The sequence below is a fragment of the Trachypithecus francoisi genome, unplaced genomic scaffold (assembly GCF_009764315.1).
Source record: "Trachypithecus francoisi isolate TF-2019V2 unplaced genomic scaffold, Tfra_2.0 Lachesis_group8, whole genome shotgun sequence".
NCBI classification, from domain to species: domain Eukaryota; kingdom Metazoa; phylum Chordata; class Mammalia; order Primates; family Cercopithecidae; genus Trachypithecus; species Trachypithecus francoisi.
Window position 1 is genome coordinate 101,533,896 of NW_022681473.1, and position 23,307 is coordinate 101,557,202.

General features: G+C 44.3%; 1 protein-coding gene across 22 annotated transcripts in view; it reads left to right on the forward strand.

Moving 5' to 3' along the window:
• Positions 1 to 23,307, forward strand: part of NCAM1 (neural cell adhesion molecule 1) — a 316,731-nt gene that overhangs the window by 225,544 nt on the left and 67,880 nt on the right. For 21 of the 22 annotated variants that reach the window (XM_033204122.1, XM_033204118.1, XM_033204129.1 and 18 more), the window contains exon 2: positions 22,175 to 22,249. In XM_033204122.1, the coding sequence (XP_033060013.1) occupies positions 22,175 to 22,249 (75 nt within the window). Of the gene's footprint in view, positions 1 to 14,790; positions 14,878 to 22,174; positions 22,250 to 23,307 lie in introns of those variants that run through there. The other variant, XM_033204119.1, reaches the window with a different exon arrangement.

Consider the following 23,307-nt stretch of genomic DNA (forward strand, 5'->3'; position numbering starts at 1 on the left):
ATTGGATGTGAACTACCCCAAAAAAGAGTGAGTTGAGTGCTACAGGGGTATTGAAAGGCAGGAGAAAGTACATTTGATTGGACTTATAGGTATCTCCAAGATTCCTTCTTGGGAAGCATTAGCTGCAGGATGAAGACAAACTTTTAGAGGTAAAAACTATAAGGTGAAGTTTTTCTTAGTATGACACTTGATACTAAAAGAATTATAAGGCATTCTCTGGAATGATCCTTCATAAAGCCTGATGTAGGAGCCCCTGTCCCTGGCCAGAGCACACATAAGGGAAACCCCGGATCTCTGTGAGATGTGTAGGAGGCTGTCTTCCTGTGGCACTATGTTTTTCTTCCACTCTACTCTGAAGCGAAAACAACAAGGACTTGTACAGAGTAGAAAAAGTAGAAGAAATCTTTCCTCTGAGGCCTCACTGCATTAGTGGGGATGGCATAGTACAAAAGAAAGGAAATGGACTTTGGAGCGGAATAAATCCAGCTCCCCAGCTACTAGCTGTATAATATTGAGCAATTTACTTAACCTCCCTAAGCCTCCGGCTCTTCATCTGTATAATGGGTGAGTGGATGTGAGGTTCAACCACTCAGTCAATGAGTATGCAGAGACCATGCTGCATCCCAGACATGATGTTTGTAAAGCATGTGGCCCACAGTTAAACGCTTGGGTGTTGATGGGAGTCTTGCGTCTGGGATGAGGACCTCATTCATATTGCAGTTTTTGGTACAGTATCAAGCAAGAATAAAAATATCCCTGATCTGAAATAGCAATGCTGACTCTACTGCTGGGGCTTCTTTATCATGTTCTCAGTTTCACTAAACTGTAAAGATGAGTTCCTACAGCCTAGGCTGGGAGAATCCACTTAGAGTAATTTGCTACTGATTTTAAGAGGGCTCTGAGATCTGGTCTGCAGCTGTGGTGTGGGAGAGCCCTGGGCAGCCTCTCAGGCCCCGCCAGCACTGTGGTTCCAAGCTGCCCACTCTCCAGCTGCCCAAGTCAGCTTGGCATCCTGAGCTTTATTTGGTAGGATGCAGGCTGTTTGGCCTTGGCAGGTGCAGGTTCTGAGGTCTAAGTACCTGCTTTGAGTGTGAGTAGGCTAACAAGTGATAGCCAGACTTTTCTTAAGAAAAGGGTTTACCAAACTCCGCATGTTCTCATTTATAAGTGGGAGCTGAACAGTGAGAACACATGGACACATGGGGTGCGGAACAACACACACTGGGGCCTGTCGGGGTGGAGGATTGGGAGACAGAGAGCATCAGGAAGAATAGCTAATGGATGCTGGGCTTAATACCTAGGTGATGGATTGATCTGTGCAGCAAACCACCGTGGCACACGTTTACCTATGCAACAAACCTGCACGTCCTGCACATATACCCTGGAACTTAAAATACTAAAGAAAAAAAGAGGGGTTGGTTACTATGTGGTTGTAATCCAGATGGTCTTCTCTCCCCTATTCTGAAACAGGTCTGGACCTCAGAAGCAACCAGGGGTCCTGGTCCCATCTCTTTGATTGACAGCCACTCAGGATTAGACTGAGGGAACCCCCTGTATTTTTGACATACAAGCCTCCAGAGTTTAAAAATTCTTTGAATGAGACCACTTAGCCACTTTAGCTTCAAAAAGTATTTTTTGAAATTAGCCCCAGGGGTACATTCGGAATACACATGTCTAAGTAGCTTACTGCTACATATAGCCAAAGGAAAGAAGAAAAAGACAAATCAAGACAGTGATTTTTTTCTCTAGCTCCTTGGTTTTATTATAGCCCTGGTTGGAATGATGTTATTTGGTAAAAGACAACTTACTGTCCTCAGAGGTATTCATATCTCTTCCTGTCAGTCCATAGGGATTGCTTCACACTTGAAGAAACATCAAGCTTTTTGACTGTACCCCAAGGGAAGTAAAAGCCTTGATAGAAGAATAGTCTGTCTCGTTCTCTGTTTCTCCAAACTCACTCTCCTACCAGGTAGCAATATGTCCAGAGACGACTGGGAATGCATTACAGAAGCACACCGGGCCCAGCCTGTAGAGTTCTTCCTGCCAGTCGAGCAGGAGGTGTGGAGAGTGGATCTGTTCCTTCCTTCATTGTCCTCCGTCAACCTGGCCTGGATGCTTCTCCTCTGGGCCCTCAACATGATGTAATTAACAGCTGTCCAGAGTGTCCCTTTTTGTCCCTTGTATGATGGTTATAATGCCATTTGCAGAGTGCCTCCTACATACTAGGCACTCCATGTGTCATTTTGCTCACTCTTCACTGCCACTCTGTGATGCCGATAGTGCTATCATCTCTATTTTACCAAAGAAGAAAAGCTGGGAGTAGCTGGTTCCTCCAGAGCAGCAGCAGCAGGAGCTCAGAGTGAGAGCAGAATCCCTCCAGAGTTAGGGGCGGCGCTGTGTTCTGGATGGACTGTCTGATTTGAACTAGAACTTCAGCCAGCAGCGGAGAGTCCAGGGAACAGAGCCCCCACCACTGGGGAGAGGGGCTGCAAGAGGTCAGTACCTCCCAGATATTCCAGGACCTCAGGCTTATAGTGGCAGCCCTCGCTTTGCCCAGGTGGCTTGGAACCTCTGATGTGCTGCCAGCATCAGTGAAGATTGGTTCAGAACTAGGTGGGCCTGGGCCACAGATTGGAGCCCCACCTGGCAGGACTGGGGTGAGCCAGTCCTGGAAGAAAGATTGGAAAACTTGGCCGGGCGCGGTGGCTCAAGCCTGTAATCCCAGCACTTTGGGAGGCCGAGGTGGGCGGATCACAAGGTCAGGAGATCGAGACCATCCTGGCTAACACGGTGAAACCCCGTCTCTACTAAAAAATAAAAAAAACTAGCCGGGCGAGGTGGCAGGCGCCTGTAGTCCCAGCTACTCAGGAGGCTGAGGCAGGAGAATGGTGTGAACCCGGGAGGCAGAGCTTGCAGTGAGCTGAGATCTGGCCAGTGCACTCCAGCTTGGGTGACAGAGCGGGACTCCGTCTCAATTAAAAAAAAAAAAAAAAAAAAGAAAGATTGGAAAACTGGGAAACTCCTTGATAAATTGTCAGTTAGGCCCCAGTTGTATGACAATAGAGGTAAAATGAGTGTTAAAAAATCAGTTAGTCCAGCCCCTTCCTTTCTAAATGAGTGAGCTGAGCAACCTTGCTGGCAAGATACAGTAACTTGCCTCAAATCCTGTGAGTGTTGTAGGGGCAAGACCAGAACAAAACCCCAAGTTTTCTGGTTCCTTTTCAACTGATTTTCCCATTTTGCCACCCTCTGTCTCTTTTATCCTAATTCTACAGCTGGGGCACCAGTGCCACAGAACCCATGAGGACGTTAGAAACCAGAATCCGGATGCCCTGCCTCATGGGCACAGCAGGACTCTTTCTGTGGGACCTCTCTGTCTCGCTCCTCCGGATTGACCAGGCATTGCCAGTGAAAACAATTTCAAAATGCATTTTTTAACCAAGTAATTTAAGAAACAATATACACCTTAGGAGATAACATGCAAATGAAAGAGGATTTGCTGTCAGGCAGTAGAGAGCATTTGTTGGAACCTGCTGGGTATAAAACCAAGTAAAAGACACTTCGAAATTACAGACACGACCTGACCTCACTCTGGGTAGCTTATCGTCTGGCTTCTTGGTGTGATTTTTTTATCCCCTCTTTTTCTCCAATTAACTACTTGAGTCATCTCATAGATATTGTTATCAATTTCTAATTTGAAGACCAAGAAACTTTCAGCAGCAAATTATTTAACCAGCTAGAACTTGCGTCCAGGGGCTTCTTCATGTTCATGAATGCCAACCCTTGGAAAGCAAATGACATCCTCACCTGGGGACCAGGAGGCTGCTTTGAATCCTGTGGGTCAGCGTCCTCCGGAGAGTGAGCTGGCGAATGACACTTCTGTGTCATTTGACTTTCTCTTGATAGTTTAAAATAGGGAAACAAAAAGATTGTATAGGAAAATGCCTTTATACATTTTCTTGTGTATTTTCTACATGTAGGCAATATCTAGGGAGTCTGTAAGCTGTAGAGATCCTTATTTAATGCTCAGAAGATCTATCATTCCAATGGAAAGGGTATCTGCACTTGTGCAGTGGTTATGAATTCCCAAATCCAGGGAAGAGCTAACAAATCACTGAATGGCATTTTCTTTAAAGCGAGGCAAGTGTTGTAGAGGAGGGAAAAAAATCAATCAACAAGCATAGAGATACCAGGAATAAATAATAATCTTTTACATATAAAAAGAGCATCTGTCCTTGGGACTTCACAGCTTTGAAGGCAAGATGAATTCAGCTAGGAACTGAGGGAAACAATTGAAATTTTTCTTTTGTTGGATTCAGCAGGGGATTGAGAATCCTAGTTAATGCACCTGTAGAGGTTTAAAATTCATCAGTAAAACAGAATAAAGGTAAGAGGCAGGTAGTTCCTTATACCATGGAACAGAAAGCTTTCTATGCTCAAAGTCTGCCATTTAGTGCTAGGTATCCTTTTAACTACCATTTTGAAGATACAATAGCAGTAATTCATCTTGTTTTATGATTTATAGCTAATTCAGAATTTCTAAAGACGTTTTATTTCAGAACCCCAAAGCCTCATTTTAGGAAGGCAGTGTCTGATGCCTCATGCATACCCACACCTTTCTTTTTCTTATGCTTAACAAGAATCTGCTCTGAGCTTCTAGAATACTTCTCACACTATATCCACCTAGTGACCAGCACATTCATCTGTGGGAGCTTTGGACATGACTCACACAGAGAATATGTCAGGCCAACCTGCTTAGCAAATCAACAGAAAGATTGCCCAACTGATCAGCTGACACTTATGGAGACCTTCCACTTGGAGTGTGTGAGTTGTCATCCTGGGCTATGGACCAAGGATGCCAAACTGTGTGCTAATGGCAGTGGTGTCCAGTTGTAACATCCTGTCTTTTATATTATATCCATTTTGATTGCAAGTCATATCTACTTTTAGAAAAATATGACATTTTCATGTATATTGATGTACTACGCTGGGTTCTCCAGAGAAAGAGAACCAATAGGAGATACATACACACATGCATACAAGTGTGTGTGTATATATACATTATATATACGTGTGTGTATATATGTGTGTGTGTATATATATATATATAGAGAGAGAGAGAGAGATTTATTATAAGGAATTGGCTCACACAGTTATGGAGGCTGAGATATCCAAGATCTGCAGTTAGCAAGCTGAAGACCCAAGAGAGCTTATGGTGTAGTTTCAATCTGAGTCCAAGAACCAAGAGAGCAGATGGTGTAAGATTCAGTCCAAGTCCAAGTCTGAAGGCAGAAGAAAACTAATGTCCCAGCTCAAGGATAGTCAAACAGAAAGAAAGAAATATGTATTAATCAGCCTTTTATTTTATTGAGACCTTCAACTGATTGGATGAGGCACACCCACATGGGGGAAGTCAGTCTGCTTTACTCAGTCTACCCAATTTCAGTGTTAATCTCATTCAGAAACACCCTCACAGACACAATCAGAACAATGTTTGACCAAATATCTGGGCACCTTATGGCTCAGGCAAATTGATGCATAAAATTAACCATCACAGTCAGTTTTAGTGTAGCATTGTACTTTCTAAAGTGTTATGGGACAAACTTAAAAACAAATGCATGAAATGAGAGTTCCTACAGAGCCATGTCACATTGCTTAATGTAATACATGGTCAAGTAGGCAGAACAACATTAGAATAATTGTAAAAATAAGCAATTCCAGGAAGGAGCTCGAAAAACTTAACTGAGTTCAATGGTATTTGCAATTCACCAGTTCTCCTCCCAGGTGGGTTATTGACTAAGCCAGTGACCCCTTACCTGGCTGTATATAAAAGTCACTTGAGGAGCACTTTAAAACTAGAACCACAGTGGCCCTACCACGGAGGTACCGATTCAAAATTTTCAGGCTGCAGCAAGGAAATCTATCTTTAACAAGTTCTGGAGGTGATTCTTAACCAGATAACCTGACATTGGTCCAGGGCCTGCATCCCTGCATTTGGGAACCATTAGACTGGTGTGAATCTCAGAAAACAATGGTCACAATATGATTTTCAGGTTACTTCAGCAACTATACTTTAAGGCATGGCCAGGCACTATGCTGGGCATTGGGAATGCAAACACTCAGTCCTTACAAAGTTCAGTCATTTAGACCGGGGGTCCCCAGCCCTGGGCTGCAGACTGGCACTAGGCCATGGCCTGTTAGAAACTAGACTGCATGGCAGGAGGTGAGCAGCGGGCAAGTGAGCATTACTGCCTGAGCTCTGCCTCCTGTCAGTTCAGCAGCAGCATTAGATTCTCATAGGAGCGCATGCGAGGGATCTAGGTTGTATGCTGCTTATGAGAATCTAATGCCTGATGATCACAGTTGGAACAGTTTCATCCCAAAAACACCTCCCAACCCTCTGCCGGTCCATGGAAAAATTGTCTTCCATGAAACTTGTCTCTGGTGCCAAACACTTGGGGACTACTGATTTAGACAGATGATAATGCATTACATTATAACACAGTGAGAGCTTTGATCAAGGCACAAGCTAATTGCTGTAGGGACACAAAGGAAGAATTGACCTTCCTATCTGTTTACCTTCATTCCACGGTCTTGGAGAATCGTTGGTCAGATTTTGACAGTTAAGATCAGGAGATGGCCCCGCATCGGCACTCTGGTGGTCTGGTTTGGTTTTTCATGGGAGAAAGAATCCAGAAGTGTCACATTTTGAAGCCTACAAAGGGTCACCCTCTATTCTTTCCAGTCTAGTGTGTCCCAGCCCTCTGGCAGCTGGTCAGGGTCTCATGGAAGGTCCTAGCAATAGCCTCTGAGTTCAGAGCATGCAACAGGATGTTCACACACAGCAGAGGTGCGAAGCCAGTGTCCCAGCTGGTGTTTCTGGAAGGCTGTGAGAATCAACAGAATTAGCATAGAGGGTGGCTTCTTACTCAGGCTCCTTAGGGGCCATGAGTGATACTCACTAATGTGTCCTCCAGTTAGTTCCATCTCTTTTTGTTGCCACAGTGGTATTTTCCTTCTCAACTGAAGTGCTTAGCTCCCTTTCTTGACTAATTCTCACCTTTGTAGGTTTGCCTCTTGCAACTGGTATCTAAGGTATCTTCTTACCTGGGGCAACTGGTACCCCAGGTAAGAAGAAGCCTCATCTCTGAGCTGAATAGCAAGACTTTTTGCTAAGATGCAAAAATAAGCCAAATTCATATTTGACTACAGCAGATTTTGCTCTGTGAGGAAACTAGACCCGACCCTCTTGACTTCAGGCTTTGGTCTCTGGGTCAGTCTTCCTCGTGACATTACAAAAGGATCCTGGTCCAAGACAAGGGCCAACCCTAGACTTGAACTCATTTTGGGCGTTTGATGGCCTTTTCCCACGGGTTCAGGGAAGGTACAGGACACAGAGGGTAAGAAGTCTTTGATGTGGTGGTTATTTTTGTTTGTTTGATTTTTTAGCCTTATAACTTACCTAGCAGTTTTGGAGAAAAATTTGAGTTTGGAGTCTGATACTGTATAGATTGGGGATCTCTCTCTCTCTCTCTCTCTCTCTGTCTCTGTGTGTGTGTGTGTGTGTGTATGTTGGTATTAAGATCTGCATAAGCTATGCAAAATGTGTCAAACTTGCTTACATGGACTCAATGAGAAATGTTCCATGAAATGTGAAGCTATGTGTAGACCCCACACTGAGGAGTAGACTGTAGTCACTTATACCTCCAGAGGCAGAAAGAAACTCAGCAACAGATTCGTTGTACCAGAGGGAGTTTGAGGACCGCTGCTGGCATTGTGTGCTCTTTTTTCTCAGGCTATTTATTCTGGCAACTCTGGCCCTTTAGCAGACTTGGTTGTCAGGTTGTTACCATTTAATAGCTTTCTATAAGATACTGGCATCTTTAAAGGCCAAATAGTGTTGCTGACAGCTATGACTTTATAGAAATAAAGGCAGCTTGCCTTGTTATAAAATAAGGTACATTGCATGAGCAGGAGTATGTATTCATACAGATCAGTGCCTTTTCTTTTTGACCAAAGTTTGTTGCTACTGTTGCTGCTGTTGGGTGTGGAGGACTTCTGTCTGTCTGCCAGTCCTGTGACATATTCAGAAAGCTCACCCTGGGAATTTGAGGGTGTGAGGAGAGAGAGAGCCAAAGGGGAATGAAGGTAAGGATGCTGTTAGACAAAAGACAGGCATGTCGGGAAGATCACAGCCCTTGTGAAACCAGCAGCCCATTTTATCACCATCATCTGTGATGAGAGCCTAAAAGCCACACCTCATCCTCTATGATGAGAGCCTGAGAACCTCAAAGGGGCTCCTCAGTCACCCCTAGGACTCCATATCTATCTAAGAGCAGACAGATGTGTTACTGTTTCTACAGCAGCAGAAATGACAGCCTTGGCTGTCTGAATCATTAGAACCATTCAGCATGGAGTTTGTTTGGGGAAGTTTCTTATAGGGATAGAAGAGAACTGAAACTTGAACCTCCCAGCATTACATTTCAAAACATCCTGCATGAACTCCTAATTTAAATCTGTTCAGATTGATACTAGTCTGAGGGCTTCTTGGTTTTAGAGCTGTCAGTCCAATTTGGAATAGAAACTAGTTATTGCACCCCATATTTAGCTACTGTTGAGGTTGATTCTATTTTTAAGGAAGAAAAATTCAGTGACTGGTGACCTGGGTTCTTTTTAAGGAACCCAGTTTTGCCTGGTCACTGTGACTTGACACCACTTTGAAAGTTCAAAGCTGCCAGGCCTTTGAGAGCCTTGCCCCAAGGGTTTAGAGAAAAAGTGCAGGACACAGAGGGTAAGAAGCCTATGATGTGGTGGTCAATTTTTTTGTTTGTTTGTTTTGAGGTTTTTCTGTTTGAGTTTTTCAGCCTCATAGTTTACCTACAAGTTTTGGGGGGAAACGGGTCTTATCACCACCTCTCGTCATCTAGGAAACAGGCACGTAACTCACAATCCAGTGACTTTTGGTCACTAACATTCCCAGGGGGGAATTCACTGTCCAGGGAGACAGGATGGGGAAGGTGATGTGTGTATGTGTGAGTGTGAGTGTGTGTGTGTGTATGTGTCTCCCTGTGTGTACGTATGTGGTTTCTTCCCATTGTCCCACTCACATCCCTTATTTAGAGTTGGTGCTGGGATGCCAAGCAGAGTCACTGTGGCCACTGTAAACGTCCACCTCCAGAAAAGGCATTTGTTCTCCTGAAGATAGGAGCAAGTTTTCTGCAGACCTCCCTTGAAAAGAGTTTGTCCTCTCCGTAGGCTTTTCCCTTTCATTTAGGCAGCAATACAAGTGATCCAGGAATAAGGAAGCTTAGTTACTTGGTTTAAAGTTACAAATAACTAGAATTTGTCACCTTGGTGGAGAAATTAAGAAACATAGCCTGGCTGGGCATAGTGGCTCACACCTGTAATCCCAGCACTTTGGGAGGCAGAGGCAGGCAGATCACAAGGTCAGGAATTTGAGACCAGCCTGGCCAATATGGTGAAACCCCGTCTGTACTAAAAATGCAAAAATTAGCCAGGCATGGTGGCGTGTGCCTGTAGTCCCAGCTACTCAGGAGGCTGAGGCCAGAGAATCGCTTGAACCCAGGAGGCAGAGGTTGCAGTGAGCCAAGATCATGCCACTGCAGTCTGGCCTGGGTAACAGAGTGAGATTCTGTCCAAAAAAAAATAAAAAAGAAGCATAGCCTCTGTGAAATTCTTCCTAAAAGGAGACTCAGCTGCCACCTGATTAACTTGGTTTGTGTTTGTTTCTCATGGGTGAGCCTCGTTACTTATCCCTGACCTTTGAATTGGTTCCTTGGGACTCCATTCCAATTGTAGTCCTTGAACATCAAAGCACATTATGACATTGTGCCTTGGGGGTGGGGGGCTGTCTTTAATGTTTCTGTCTTTGATTTCACAGACTGGGATTCAAAGCCTCTCTTGCCTATTGGATGAAGCAAAGTGAGTTTGTCAAGGACAGCTGGGTTTGGATTGAGGGAGGAGGAAAGTCTAAGAAAATCATGAACGTACTGGTTGCCTATATAAAAAAAAATGCTACCATGAAAACAAAACCCTGCCAGGTGCAGTGGCTCACGCCTGTAATCCCAGCACTTTGGGAGGCCGAGGCAGGTGGATCACGAGGTCAGGAGATCGAGACCTCGGTGAAACCCTGTCTCTACTAAAAATACAAAAAAAATTAGCCGGGAGTGGTGGCGGGCACCTGTAGTCCCAGCTACTCGGGAGGCTGAGGCAGGAGAATGGCATGAACCCGGGAGGCGGAGCTTGCAGTGAGCTGAAATCGCGACACTGCACTCCAGCCTGGGCGACAAAGCGAGACTCTGTCTCAAAAAAAAAAAAAAAGAAAAGAAAACCCAAACAAACAAACAAATAAAAAACTATGCTGGACAGAAGGATCTCATTCCATATTCAGTTTGTATGACTTATTAGCAGTTCTTTTGAGTTGCAGCATTATTCTGGGCAGGAAGACAGGAGCATAATTAGCACATGGGGGAGGTCCCAGTGACCAAGTTTGTGTGTTTGGTCGTGTTCCCCCAACCTCCCTACTCCTACCAGTGAACTATTTCCCCAGCCCTCCCAACTGACTCCATGTAAATCTTTGATTTACTATAAGTCAGGAAAAAAATGGATAGCAACCTTGAGAGCAACCAGAGGCTCTTGCTGTTCTTAGACATATAAATCACAAGGTAGAAGTACCAAGAATGAAGACAGAATGTCAGTAACCAGCCTGGGGGTTGGGGAGGGACTGTGGGACTTTTCTGGGTCTCTGAAATTACAGCGTGTGAAGACAGGAGGCGGCCATCCACATAGCCCAAGGACTGTTGACTGAGAAAGAGAAAGTAATGCTATGGGTAATTCTATGGATGGATGCATCATGATGTTGCCAGATGTAATACTGCAGACTCACAGAAGAATGTAGTTTGGATGTGCCAACACCGCCCCACAGCCACCATCTGCTGCTGCCCCTTCTCCTCTCCCCCCTCCACACCAGCCCTAGGTTGGGCTACTCTGGGTTCTGAGTTCCTGATAAGCCATGGTCATGATGATGTGGCATTTCCTACCCTGATTAGTGGTGAAAAGCTGCGGGTTCCAGGGACAGCTTCTCATTTGTTCCCTAACTCAAGAAAGCAAAACAGTGATGGCCCAGGGTATTCTATTTGGCAAGTTACTATTCAAAGGGCTGGATTTTCTTCTGCTCTACCTCCTTCAAAATTTTGTATAACTTAGTTTATGTATTATCTAGCAGGTCAGGCACCATCTGATCTGGTGTGACAGTGGTTGTGGGGGTGGGGAATGGACTCTCCATCCAGTAGAAGAGTGTGACCTCCAACAGGAATCCCTTTAACATGGACACTCTACAGATGATCTCTTAAGTAGAATGGCTGCTTGGAGACAGCACAAGTTGAGTGGCTGTATGAATAATCTGTTTCAAATGCACAGTCTGCAGGGAATGGGGGCAGAACCAGTCACAATGTATGGATCATCAAAGGATAATTTTATTATCAACATTTTAATAAGGGAATGTATGGCTTATCCAGAACCCAAATTCGGGGATCAAGAGTATTCCATAGATGGGAAAATGAAAATCCAACTAGCAGCCCCTGACCCCATCCCTGTTGATGTCTACCACCAATGCTGAGAACTGAGCTGTAGGTGGACATCGAGGCTGGACCCACTGGTGGTGAGGAGTGGGGTTGGAGAGAATTCAGTCAGAGAGGAAGGCAGGTCTACTGCAGGGAGACGAGTGTAGCCAGGTGGGCTCAGGAATTCCAGCAACCTGTTTCCATTCCCTGTTTAGACTCAGTATATCCGTGGGGCTGAATCAGTATAGCTCCTAGGAGATGGTGTTTTTGTTTTCTTACGTGCCTGCCTGCCAGTTCACCCAGTAGAAAATCAACTTCTTTTTCATCAGAGTTAATTTTGAGATTGACTTTATAGAAATACATACTTAAGAGCAAGGGCTGTGAAGCTGGGTCTCCCTGGGTTCACGTCTTGGCTTTACCACTCATCAACCTTGTGGCCTTGGGCGGGTTACTTAACCTTTCCATTCCTCAATTTCTTTGTGTGTCAAATAGGATGATAACGATACCTATCTCATAGGATTGTTGTGTGGAGTAAATGAAGTGGTTGGTACAGTGGCACAGAAGATGGAGATAGACAGACAGACATATACATACATAGATATACACACATATACGTGTGTATATGTATATATACATATATATATATATATATGAATGTGGAATTTTCCACTTGATATAAACCAAATTTAACAATTCTTTGCACTGGTTGTTGGAGAGATTGTAAGCCTTTGTATCTTCAATAGCCCAGATGTGCTTAAAGCAATGAACACATAAGGACATTATTGAAAGGCACGGGCAGGATCTAAAATTCTCAGGATGAAGTTGCATGCTAGCATTCTCTGAATTTCTATTTTCTGAATGCAAAGAATACAACATCTGCAAACAACAGCTGGACAAATATTGAAAGATATAATTCCAACTTCTTGCCATGTTGGCAAAAGCAGTTGGGAGAGAGGGAAATGCTTCGCCTTGTATCAGTACCTTTTTATAGCTGGAAGAAAAGAACATCGACAAGTTATTTTGTCAAGGTTTCAGGAGAGCAGACCAAAGAAAACATTGTCTGGAGCCTCCTGGAAGCAATCAGATAGTGTACAGTCATTTACTAAGAAGGCCTGGCTTATCAGGGCAGATTGATGGATTGTGCTTTGTTTATCTGGAGAAGCTTAGCTGAGTTCCAAACATCAATTTGCATCCTTGCTCTACGTTTTAGTAATTCAGCTTCATGTGAAGTGCTGGCCCACAATCAGGGACTGCTTAGACAAGGGAAAGAACAGGAAAGGTGGCCTGAAAAGGGAGCAAGAAACCTGAGCTTCTGTTAAAAAGTGCCCCTGGGGTTGGCGGGAGGCACTGGACGGATTAATCAGCTTGCCACAGGACTAGCAGAGCACACACCATTTGTCCAGCTTATTTAGCTGTGCTTAATAGAGCTATTCTCTCCATTTAATGAGAGAATAGCTCTATTAGGATAGAGGTGAGACCAGGACAGAGCAGGCAAAGAGGAAACAGTTGAAGAAATAACTGCTGAGGACACAAAAAGAAAAAGACACAGAAGCAATAAAAAGCCCTGGGTCAAGTGTCAGTACAATGGCCAACCCCATGGCTTTCAAACTTCTCTGCAGGCATCCCAGATTTCTGCTCCTGGTGTTTCCCTACCTATAAAATAAACAGGTTGGAGATAAGCATCAGGTCCTTTCCAGCTCTAACCTCCTTTGTTAGTAAATGGCTCTGCAATCCTGGCCATGACTCCAATGTAGTAGAAGATGGAAAAATTGTACTTATCATTAGGCCAGGTTCACCTCTTCTTGGCAGACCCCCACACCCTTGGCTGTCTGCTCCTCAGTGCATGAGGCTGCGGGACATTCCTGCCTTCACCTGTTGTGTTCTATATAAGACTGGGCTAATGTCCACTTGAAAAGGATTTCACTCCTGGCCTGGAATCTGGCCCTTATGGAGCTCTATGGAGATACTTCTGATTTTTTTTTTTTTTTTTTTTTTTTTGCTGCTTTGGTAGGAAGCAATAACATCTGGAGAGCATTCTCTTCTTTTATGAGACTGTTAAAACTAGAAAACAAACAAGGAGGCGTGAATCATCAAGTCAGGCGGGAGTCTTTCTGGCTTTGTGCTTGATCCACAGCTTTGGTCTAGGACATGTCTGTCTCCTGCCCTTGCTTATGCTCCCTTTGAGTCATTTCTTCTGACTGCCCATTAAGATGCTCCAGTGGGCTCCTAGTAAGAAGTGGGTGCCGACCAGGAGCGGTGGCTTACGCCAGTAATCCCAGCACTTTGAGAGGCCTAGGCGGTTGGATCACCTGAGGTCAGGAGTTCGAGACCAGCCTGGTCAACATGGTGAAACCCCATCTCTACAAATAATACAGAAATTAGCCGGGCATGCTAATTGGTGGTGTGGGCCTGTAATCTGAGCCACTTGGGAGGATGAGGTGGGAGAATCACTTGAACCTGGGAGGCAGAGGTTGCAGTGAGGTGAGATCACACCATTGCCCTGCAGCCTGGGCAACAAGAACAAAACTCTGTCTCAAAAAAAAAAAAAGAAAATAAAAAAGAACTGGGTGCCTTTTGGGGGCTGGGAATTGGTGGTGGGAATGAGAGCCTGGGAACCACATAATTCTATCACTTCTGAGGAGATCAACCAACATGTAGATTTTCTTGCCCTATAACCAGAAGCACAGGACGCTGTTACATGAAATTAGCCACATTTTCCAGCAGCTAGGTGGTTTGTAGGGGCAGCAACCATGGTTCAAAACCACTCACTTCTTTCTATAAAACTAAGTCGGACCTAATGAAATGCTAATTTGACCCAGGGAACTTAGGAGGCCAAGAGAACTGAAGCCGTTATCTGGCTTGGCTCTGTGTTCTGATTTGAAGCCAGCCCCCATGGAACAGGGCCAGTCCCCAATGATGCCTGATTCCCAGCAGCTCATATAATTTATTATGCTAAGAAATAGAGCCTCCTGCTTCTGGCTAGTTGGTTTCTGTTGTTTGGTTACTAGTGTTGCATAGGATAGAGTATGGTAATAAAATATCGGATAATCATCCAGGGCTCAGTTGTGCAGGGGTAGTCAATATTTTTTCTTCCTTATTGTAATATTAGAGTATCAATTATGATGTCATATTAGACAGAATGCTGAAGAATTCTGAAGCTGTATTCATCTTCTCCATCCTTTCCACCTTCACTCTGTTTGGAAGAGTCATAGGATTTAGGGGCAGGGGTTAAGCAGCATTTTTACCAGGACTGCTTGCTGCATGGTTTTTGTGTATGACTCAATACCCAGTCCAGGTAACTTCATTAAAAATGATAGATTTTGGAAACCAGCTGGCTATATGAGTGTAACGAGCCCAAGTGTCTCTTTCAGGTGCATTTGGTTTAGAGATGTCTATATATTATCTGAAAGTTGTCTGTATGGCTCGTCTTTATACCAGGAAGCTCCATTCTCTTGATCCTGTGGCATAAAAAATGAACCTACCAAGAGTCATCTTTCCCTCTGCCTTTTGTCTCAAATTCTGCTTTCACACATCTGCTGTGCACTAATATTCCTAGCCAGAAAAGACTGCAGCTTTCAAGAGGGGTTTCCTTCATTCTCCAGGCTGCTTTACGCCTCAGGGGAAACCCAGGGGCCTGTGGGGACTTCACACAGAGCATCTCCCAAGGGCTTGGTTATACACTTATCTCAGTTGACTTGGAAACCTAGCTAGATCACTTCTAGATGTTTATGTTTAAATAGGAATTAGATAGAATTCTTGGGATTTCTATAAGAGGACCCCAACTACGCTGATGGAGGGACTGGCAGTGCTAAGCATGACGTCTAGGTGATTTCAGTTGCTGTTGTGAGTCAGCTTTAAGCCATGAGGATACTTCCAGTGGCAATTAATGTATGGTCTGCCATTATACTGAAACAGAAGCCAAAATCTGTACAAACACGTGTTTTATAGTCTCTTTAAAATGGCATCTAGCTTTTGGATTAATATTTGAAAGTTAAACAGTCTACCTCATTTTCTTCTTCCACCCAGTTACTATCAACAGTAGCTTAAGCTGGAATTGTAAGACTCACATGTCAAGTATAGACAAGGCTGCTGTGTCATCTCTAATAATGTATCGGTTCTTCTCTCTGCCAAAATTAGATACATTTACTTATGTCCAGCTATTTCTTGCAACAATATCAACCTGACAAGTTCCATTATTCTATTAATACACACACCTATATTTATCGACTCTCAATGGATGTATCCACACATACACAAATATGTAAATACACACCACACACACACACACACACACACACACTCCTTAGATTTTTAGACAGGCTGAATTCAATAGTATATAAGAGGCCCCTGCTATCTCATTCTCATCACATGTGTCATTGGGAATTGTGTTTGTTTGCAGGGTGTGTGTGTGTGTGTGTGTAAGTTCAAAGTACTGTCATATGTACTGTCATTTAAAAACATACACACAGCTTAACCTTGTGTTTGGTACTTTATGTACATTACCTTTCTAAATAATTTCAGTATCCCTTTGAGATGAATAGGATCATTATATTCACTTGCAGATGAGAAATACAGGCTCCGAGATTCACCTGAGAACTTAGTTTACTAACTGTCAGAGATGGAATTTGGACCCGGACCTCCCTAACTGCAGATCCTGAGTTCTTAATCACAACCATCTCCTGCCTATTTAATTCTTGTGACAATCCAATCGCTTTCGTTCAGTTTTATTATCCCTATCTTACAGACAAGAAAACTGAGACCAAGTTGGAATTACTTGTCTGGAGCCCCCAATGTTATGATTTTTTGGCTGTGGTTAAATTCAGTCTTTTATATCTGTAATGTTCTGACCAGCAAATAAAATTTCTTGTTTTAATGTAGAGAGTAGAACGGGGCCACCTGACCACAAACTAGATTATTCTGGAAGGTTGATTTATCTTAAACCATAAAGGGAAAACATTGCTCCCCTCAGAAATAGTAACCGAAATAATTTCTTTGGGAAGGGTTGTTACTAGAGGTTAATTAAGAATAATAATACACAACAGGTATTAAATGCTTATTATCTGCTTTACATATGTCAGTTCATTTCATCTTTTCAAAGCCCCATGAGGATGGTTCTGTTTTTTCCCTGTTTTGCCAATGAGACACTGAGAGATTAAACTAATTTGGCCAAGATCATAAAGCCAATAGGTGGCAGAGCTGAGATTCAAACTCAGGTAGTCTGGCCTGGTGTCCTTGGCCTTAACCACTCTGTAGTGTGACCACATTCGTTTCCACTTCACTTTCATTGAGTTTGTAGGTTTAGTGGAGAAAAGACCCTTTATTTTCCCTCCAGTAGTTTGCTAATAATGAGAGCAAGCCATCTGTATTAGTTTGTTATTACAATGCTGTAAAGAAATGCCTGAGACTGGGTAATTTATAAAGGAAAGAGGTTTAATTGAGTCACAGTTCTGCATGACTGGGGAAGCCTCAGGAAACTTACAATCATGGTGGAAGGGAAAGCAGCACAGGCCTTCTTCACATGGCAGCAGGAAAGAGAAGGGTGAATGAGCAAAACAGGAGGAGCCCCTTATAAAACCATCAGATCTCTGAGAACTCGCTCACTATCGTGAGAACAGCATGGGGGAAACCGCCCCCATGATCCAATCACCTCCCACCAGGTCCCGCCCTTGACACGTGGTGAATTACAATTCGTGATGAGATCTGGGTGGGGACACAGAGCCAAACTATCTTGCCATCCCAGGCAAGTGGCACTACCTCCATTCTTATGCTCCTGGTCTGAGCATCTGGATTTCCCACAGGTATAGCCAAATGAAAGAGACCTTAGAATTCAGTTATACTTTGAAAAATACAAAACCAATTCTCCATTATAGTGGTTATGTTTAGCAATACTTAAGGCTCATTTCTAGAATGATAGCCAACAAGACAAACATATAGCTGTCATTTAATGCCTTTTTCAAAAGTCCGTGGTCATTATTAAATAGATAATAGAAAACTCCCTTATCTCATCATAGTCACTGATGAGATTCATCCTCTGTGTTTCACCTGTCCTTTAAATTGGTGATCAGAGCATCTTGCTCAGGTGTGTCTACATTGACCCTGGGCCCTAAACATCTGTAATGTCTTCCTCAGCCTCCAATGTCTTTATAACATATTGACAAGAAAGTATTTTCAATTAACCACAGGAGAGACCTTGATTCCCTGTCTGCTGTCAGCTCTTCCCTCCTCAAGCCCATTGGAATCTGAAAAGAAAACCGATAAAATAAAACTACTGCAAGAAGTTGCTGATTCATGTGAACTCTTTTTTGAAATCAGAACAAATTATTCTCTGTTGCTTTGCCCACCTCTTCTGATAAGCACCTGAGCATCTTTTAGGAACTTAAATTTTAATTCACTTGTCTTCAGCAGCTGAGACTTTATAGCCTACTTCTGCTAGGGAGTTGGGAGTTACAAAACATCTATTTACAGCTGAAGCCTTTTGCTAAAAGAGTTGGCATTCCTTTCAGAACATAGCATCAATTTAAAATAAAAAAAGACATTTAAACAGAAAACACATTTCAAAATATATCAGTTTCCCATGGGGCTATTTTACTCAACTGAGGTGGGGAGAGGGAGATTGTTCCGTTCTCAAAAGACAGAACCTTTTTTTCTGTCTGTGAACAAGGGATAGAATAGTGTGGGAGAAATGGCTGGACTTGGGACTCCAACCCAGGCTTGAATCTTGACCCTATCATTATAATCACTTATGGCTCTGAGCATGCCTTACTCATATGTAAAATAGGGGCTACAATGCTGTGATTATCTATGCGCAAAGAAGCCAGTTATAGTTAACCAGGAGAGAAATGATGGCAGCAACTTGATATTAGATTTTATTTTTTTTTTTTGAGATGGAGTCTTGCTCTGTTGCCCAGGCTGGAGTGCAGTGGCATGATCTCAGCTCACTGCAACCTCCGCCTCCCGGGTTCAAGTGATTCTCCTGCCTCAGCCTCCCGAGTAGCTGGACTACAGGTGCCTGCCACCACACCCAGCTAATTTTTTGTGTTTTTAGTAGAGATGGGTTTTCACTATGTTAGCCAGGATGGTCTCGATCTCCTGACCTTGTAATCCTCCTGCCTCGGCCTCCCAAAGTGCTAGGATTATAGGCATGAGCCACTGCACCCGACTGATATTAGATTTTTGTACAAAGACTGTGCTCTTTCTAGCCCATGATTTGGAAAGAGTGTAAACAGTAACTAATAGGTTATAATAAACCTATTTGGAGATGGACAGAAGGTTACAGTAGTTGAGGGGTTTAGGGGAAGAGCTCAAGCCTTAGAATTATATGATTTTTAATCTTGGTTTTAGTGCTCATTAGCTAAGGGACCCTGAGCAAGTTATTTTATTTCTCTGAGCCCCAATTTCCACGTTCATACAGTGGAGACAATAATATTGGCCTTTTTATCACTCAGAACAGTTTCATGAAGTAATGAAGTGTGTTTTGTAAACTGGAAAGTGTGAACTGTCTACAAAAGAGACCTTGGGGGATGAGTGCTTCTTGGAGGCGTGGGAAGCGCTGTTGGAAGCACCTCTCGTCCCTGCCCCTGGGTCCTGCCCAGCCCAACACCTAGGTTCATAAGCGCGTGTCTTTGAATCCAGCTAAGATGATGCAGTATTTACGCAAGGAGTGTTTATGGAAAGCAAGAGATGAGATACTTTGTGAGAAATGTTTACATAAGTGCCTTTTAAGGTGGAGTTATGCCTAGTGGTGAAATTTCACCTACATATGCAACTGAAAATAAAAGGTGAAAGTTGAGGTAGGAATTTTTATTGGGAACAATGAAAGTAGTAACAGAATAGGAAAGGACCGGGCAGCAAGCAATGGAGGGAAGGAGTTTTGAGATCAAAGCAGGATTTCCACTTACTATCATTAAACCTAGTATTTCAACGCTTAGTGTTTGGGGAAGAATAATCAGCCATTGTGCTGCAGTGGAAAACTTCCAAGCGTTGATTTCCAGAGAGCCTGGGGTTCCTCTGGGCCAGCTTTGTCTCTGGTGTTTCGAGGGAGAAATCACTAGCTTTTCCATGTGTGCAAAAGGCCAGGCGTCTAAATGGATATCTCTTCCTTTAAAAACTTCTGTGATGATAAATGTGTGCGTGGGATCCTGTTAAGCAGGGAATTCCTTTGAAAGCCTTGTTTCCCTTTTCTCTTCATGGCCCAGAGATAGATCCTGGCTGCATTTGGATATGAAAACTCCTCAGCCTTGCTGTGTTCTCCTGCCCCTTGAGAGTCGTGTTCTGTTTGAAAAGAGCTGAACAAATGAAGGCTGTTTTTTCACTTGGGATAAGAATATCCTTCTCAAAGCAGTAAGGGCTGAACGAGGGTAACAGGATCCATATGTTGAAGCTGGCTGCTAATACTCAGCATATGGTCCAGCAAACTTTCTCGGGGGGACTCAGCTTCTCATTCTTTAAGGAATGCCCCAGTGAACTCCAGAAAAGATCAGGACTTAGGTGACCACGGCATAGACACAGCTTCTGGGCTTCATAAGCCTGTGTTTCCCAGAGAATGAAAGCCACAGGAAGTACAGGGAAGGTCCTGGCTGGCCTCAGCATGGATAACACTGGCCTGCAGCTCTCTTGTAAGGCTCCATGCTCCCCATGATACGATGGGTCCTTATCAATTCATGGGCTGTCTGTGTTCTGTTAAGGGATAGTGAATCCAAGGGTTACTTGGGATCCCCAGATGGTGTATTCTAGTTAATGGAAACGTTTTGCCCTCTGTGCAGGGGCAGCATTGCATCGTAGAAAGAACACCTACCTGGAGCCAGGAGGCCTGGACTCTGGGGCCATGCTAGCCCTAACTAGAAGGGACCAGAGGGAAGTCACTTCACCTTTTCCTCATCTGGAAAATGAGGAGGCAGGATGCAGTGATGTCTGAGACCCCATTGGGCTCTCACAGTATAGAATCAAGCGGCACCTGAACTCCATCCGAGGAGAATGATAGGAGAAAGCAGCTACAGCTAATCACACTTGCACCTGCGCGCAGTGACGCCCGCGGCATAGAATTCCAGCACAACTCTGTGTGGAGCGGTAGGGGAAGACCTTTTATTGCTCTCAGGCAAGAATTCAGTCCTGAGCCTCAGGGAGCTGGTAGTGGTGGTTTGAGCGGGGGAGAAACCAGCTACCCTGCATTACTCTATTTCTTCCAAACCAGTTTTTGGAAGTCTGGGTTTTCTCCTCTGATTTTCACAGAGGACAGCTCAGCATCTTCCCCCTGCCTCTGCCCAGGACCCCATTTCTCCCCTTATGCCCTCCTCTTTCCCTTTTCCATCCCTGTCTCCACCACATCACCTCTTTCTCTCTAAAGGCTCTGCTGGGTTTCTCCATGACCTGCCTTGTCTGTTGCTGGCATGGTTAGGAAGGCCGCACCCGCTTCCCAGCCCCAAGCAGGCCCTCTAATCCCTGCAGTCGGCTGAGGACAACTGTAGTCTCTCCATCAAATAAGCATAGACCAAGACCTGCGGCAGCTCTGCCTGCGAGCCGGTCACCATGGCAACGAGCATTGCCTCCATTCTACTGTGAAAAGAAAATGGCTGTTGGAAGGAAGGGCTCACTGAATCTCCATTCCCGGCCTGTTTTGTTCAAGCCCCTCCCTCCTATTGGACTGAAGAAGCCTCATGCACTGAACCAAATACCTGTTTGCCTTTAGATTTGGGGCTTACTTAAGAGGAGGAGAGGCAGAAAGAAGTTGAATTCAAAGAAATAAAGCATCTTTCCACCCCAAAACTCTATTTTCATGAGGAATGGTTATCTGCTCCCAGCAGATAAACGAGGAGCAGATGAACACAGGGATCTGTGAGATCTGGCACAGTGTATTTTGTCTTATCGGTGCAGTGGAATGACAGAGCGTATGGATGTTCAAATAAAACTTCGGGGAAAGTAGCCAAGGGACCCAGGGAATTCCGCAGGGCACAGGCTACAGAATTTCCAAAGGGTGTCTGACTAATTGGGGTGGTGATATTATGGAAAGAGGCGTGTTGGTCCTGTAGTCATGAGGGAAGGTGAGCGTTTACCCTTAACCATCCCCACTTCAAAATCAGTGTGAGCCCTCCTAGTGATTGTGTCTGGACGGTGTGGGGAACTGGCAAGAGACCCCTGAGGTTGATTCTGGAGTGCAGGCTTCCTGCACTTCACACAGCTGTGGAGACACTTCAGATGACATCCAGAAGGAACTGGTTGGGTCACCATTTCTGTGAATCCCAGGATGCTACTGTTTTGGAGCAAGATCATAAGTCTTCTCAAGGGGTTGGAAACATTTAGGGCAGAAATCACCCAGAATCTCCCAGGGCACCTTGCACTCTCTGATGGGAAATAGCCATCCATAGGAGAATGGTCTGGGCGTTGTCTCTGCCTGGCAGCACATGGCCCTGGCTGTTGGTGGCACAAGTTCTCAAACCCCACACAACCTCCTCCCTTCACTCTTTCTTAAAGTCCGTTGGGAAGCCTGTTTTTGAATGGAAGATCTGGGTTTCATTCTTGAAAATTGGAATGTATGTTTGAACTGGACTTTGTTTTTGTTTTGTTTTGTTTTGTTTTGTTTTGTTTTGTTTTTTCAGCTTCTCTGCAGGTGGATATTGTTCCCAGCCAGGGGGAGATCAGCGTTGGAGAGTCCAAATTCTTCTTATGCCAAGGCAAGTGCCCAGTGCGCAGCTGCATTTTAGAACTTGCTTCAGAAACTCACCGTGTAGAGCAGGAGCCCCCAGGCCATGTGAGCTGGCTGGTCATGCCACACCTAGAATTCTTGGCATTGCGCTATTACGGGGTTAATAGTGTGGCCATTTAAGAGCCAGGGCCTCTTCCTTCCTTTTGCAAAAGGCTACCTCAACATAGCAAATCCATCATCTAGACTTCACTTTGACTACAGAGGAAGTCTAGGAGTTTTCTTAAGAAAATCAGCACAACTTCCAGAATAGTGAATCATCCCACATCTCCTATTCTGTATACATTCAGAGTTCTGTAAATGACAATGGAGAACAGCACTGGCTCAGAAATAATACTTTGGTGGATCTGTTTAAGGCTTATTTCTTAGAATTCCCCAGAGCTTGAAAATCTAAGTCTAAAACTTGCCTGTAGGTAAATAGAATACTGGTATGGCTTTTGTTGTGAGGACATATATCCTGGGTTTACCAGGTCTATTATGAATATCAATATTCTGTGCCATGGTCCCCACCAGAGTTCAGAGATATGCCAGACCTGGTGACCTTGTTTGACATTTAGAAAACATGCCCCATTTCCGGCCGGGCGCGGTGGCTGAAGCCTGTAATCCCAGCACTTTGGGAGGCCGAGACGGGCGGATCACGAGGTCAGGAGATTGAGACCATCCTGGCTAACACGGTGAAACCCCGTCTCTACTAAAAAATACAAAAAACTAGCCGGGCGAGGTGGCGGGCGCCTGTAGTCCCAGCTACTCGGGAGGCTGAGGAAGGAGAATGGCGTAAACCCGGGAGGCGGAGCTTGCAGTGAGCTGAGATCCAGCCACGGCACTCCAGCCTGGGTGACAGAGCGAGACTCCGTCTCAAAAAAAAAAAAGAAAACATGCCCCATTTCCACAGCCCAGATAATTATCAGAAAATGTCCTGTGGAGGAAAAGGCTTCAAGTTAAGCTTCAGATTCTCTGTATGTGACATGACTGGGATTCAGAACATGGAAGAACCAGGAAAGAGCTGAGCTAGGTATAAATGGTGACATT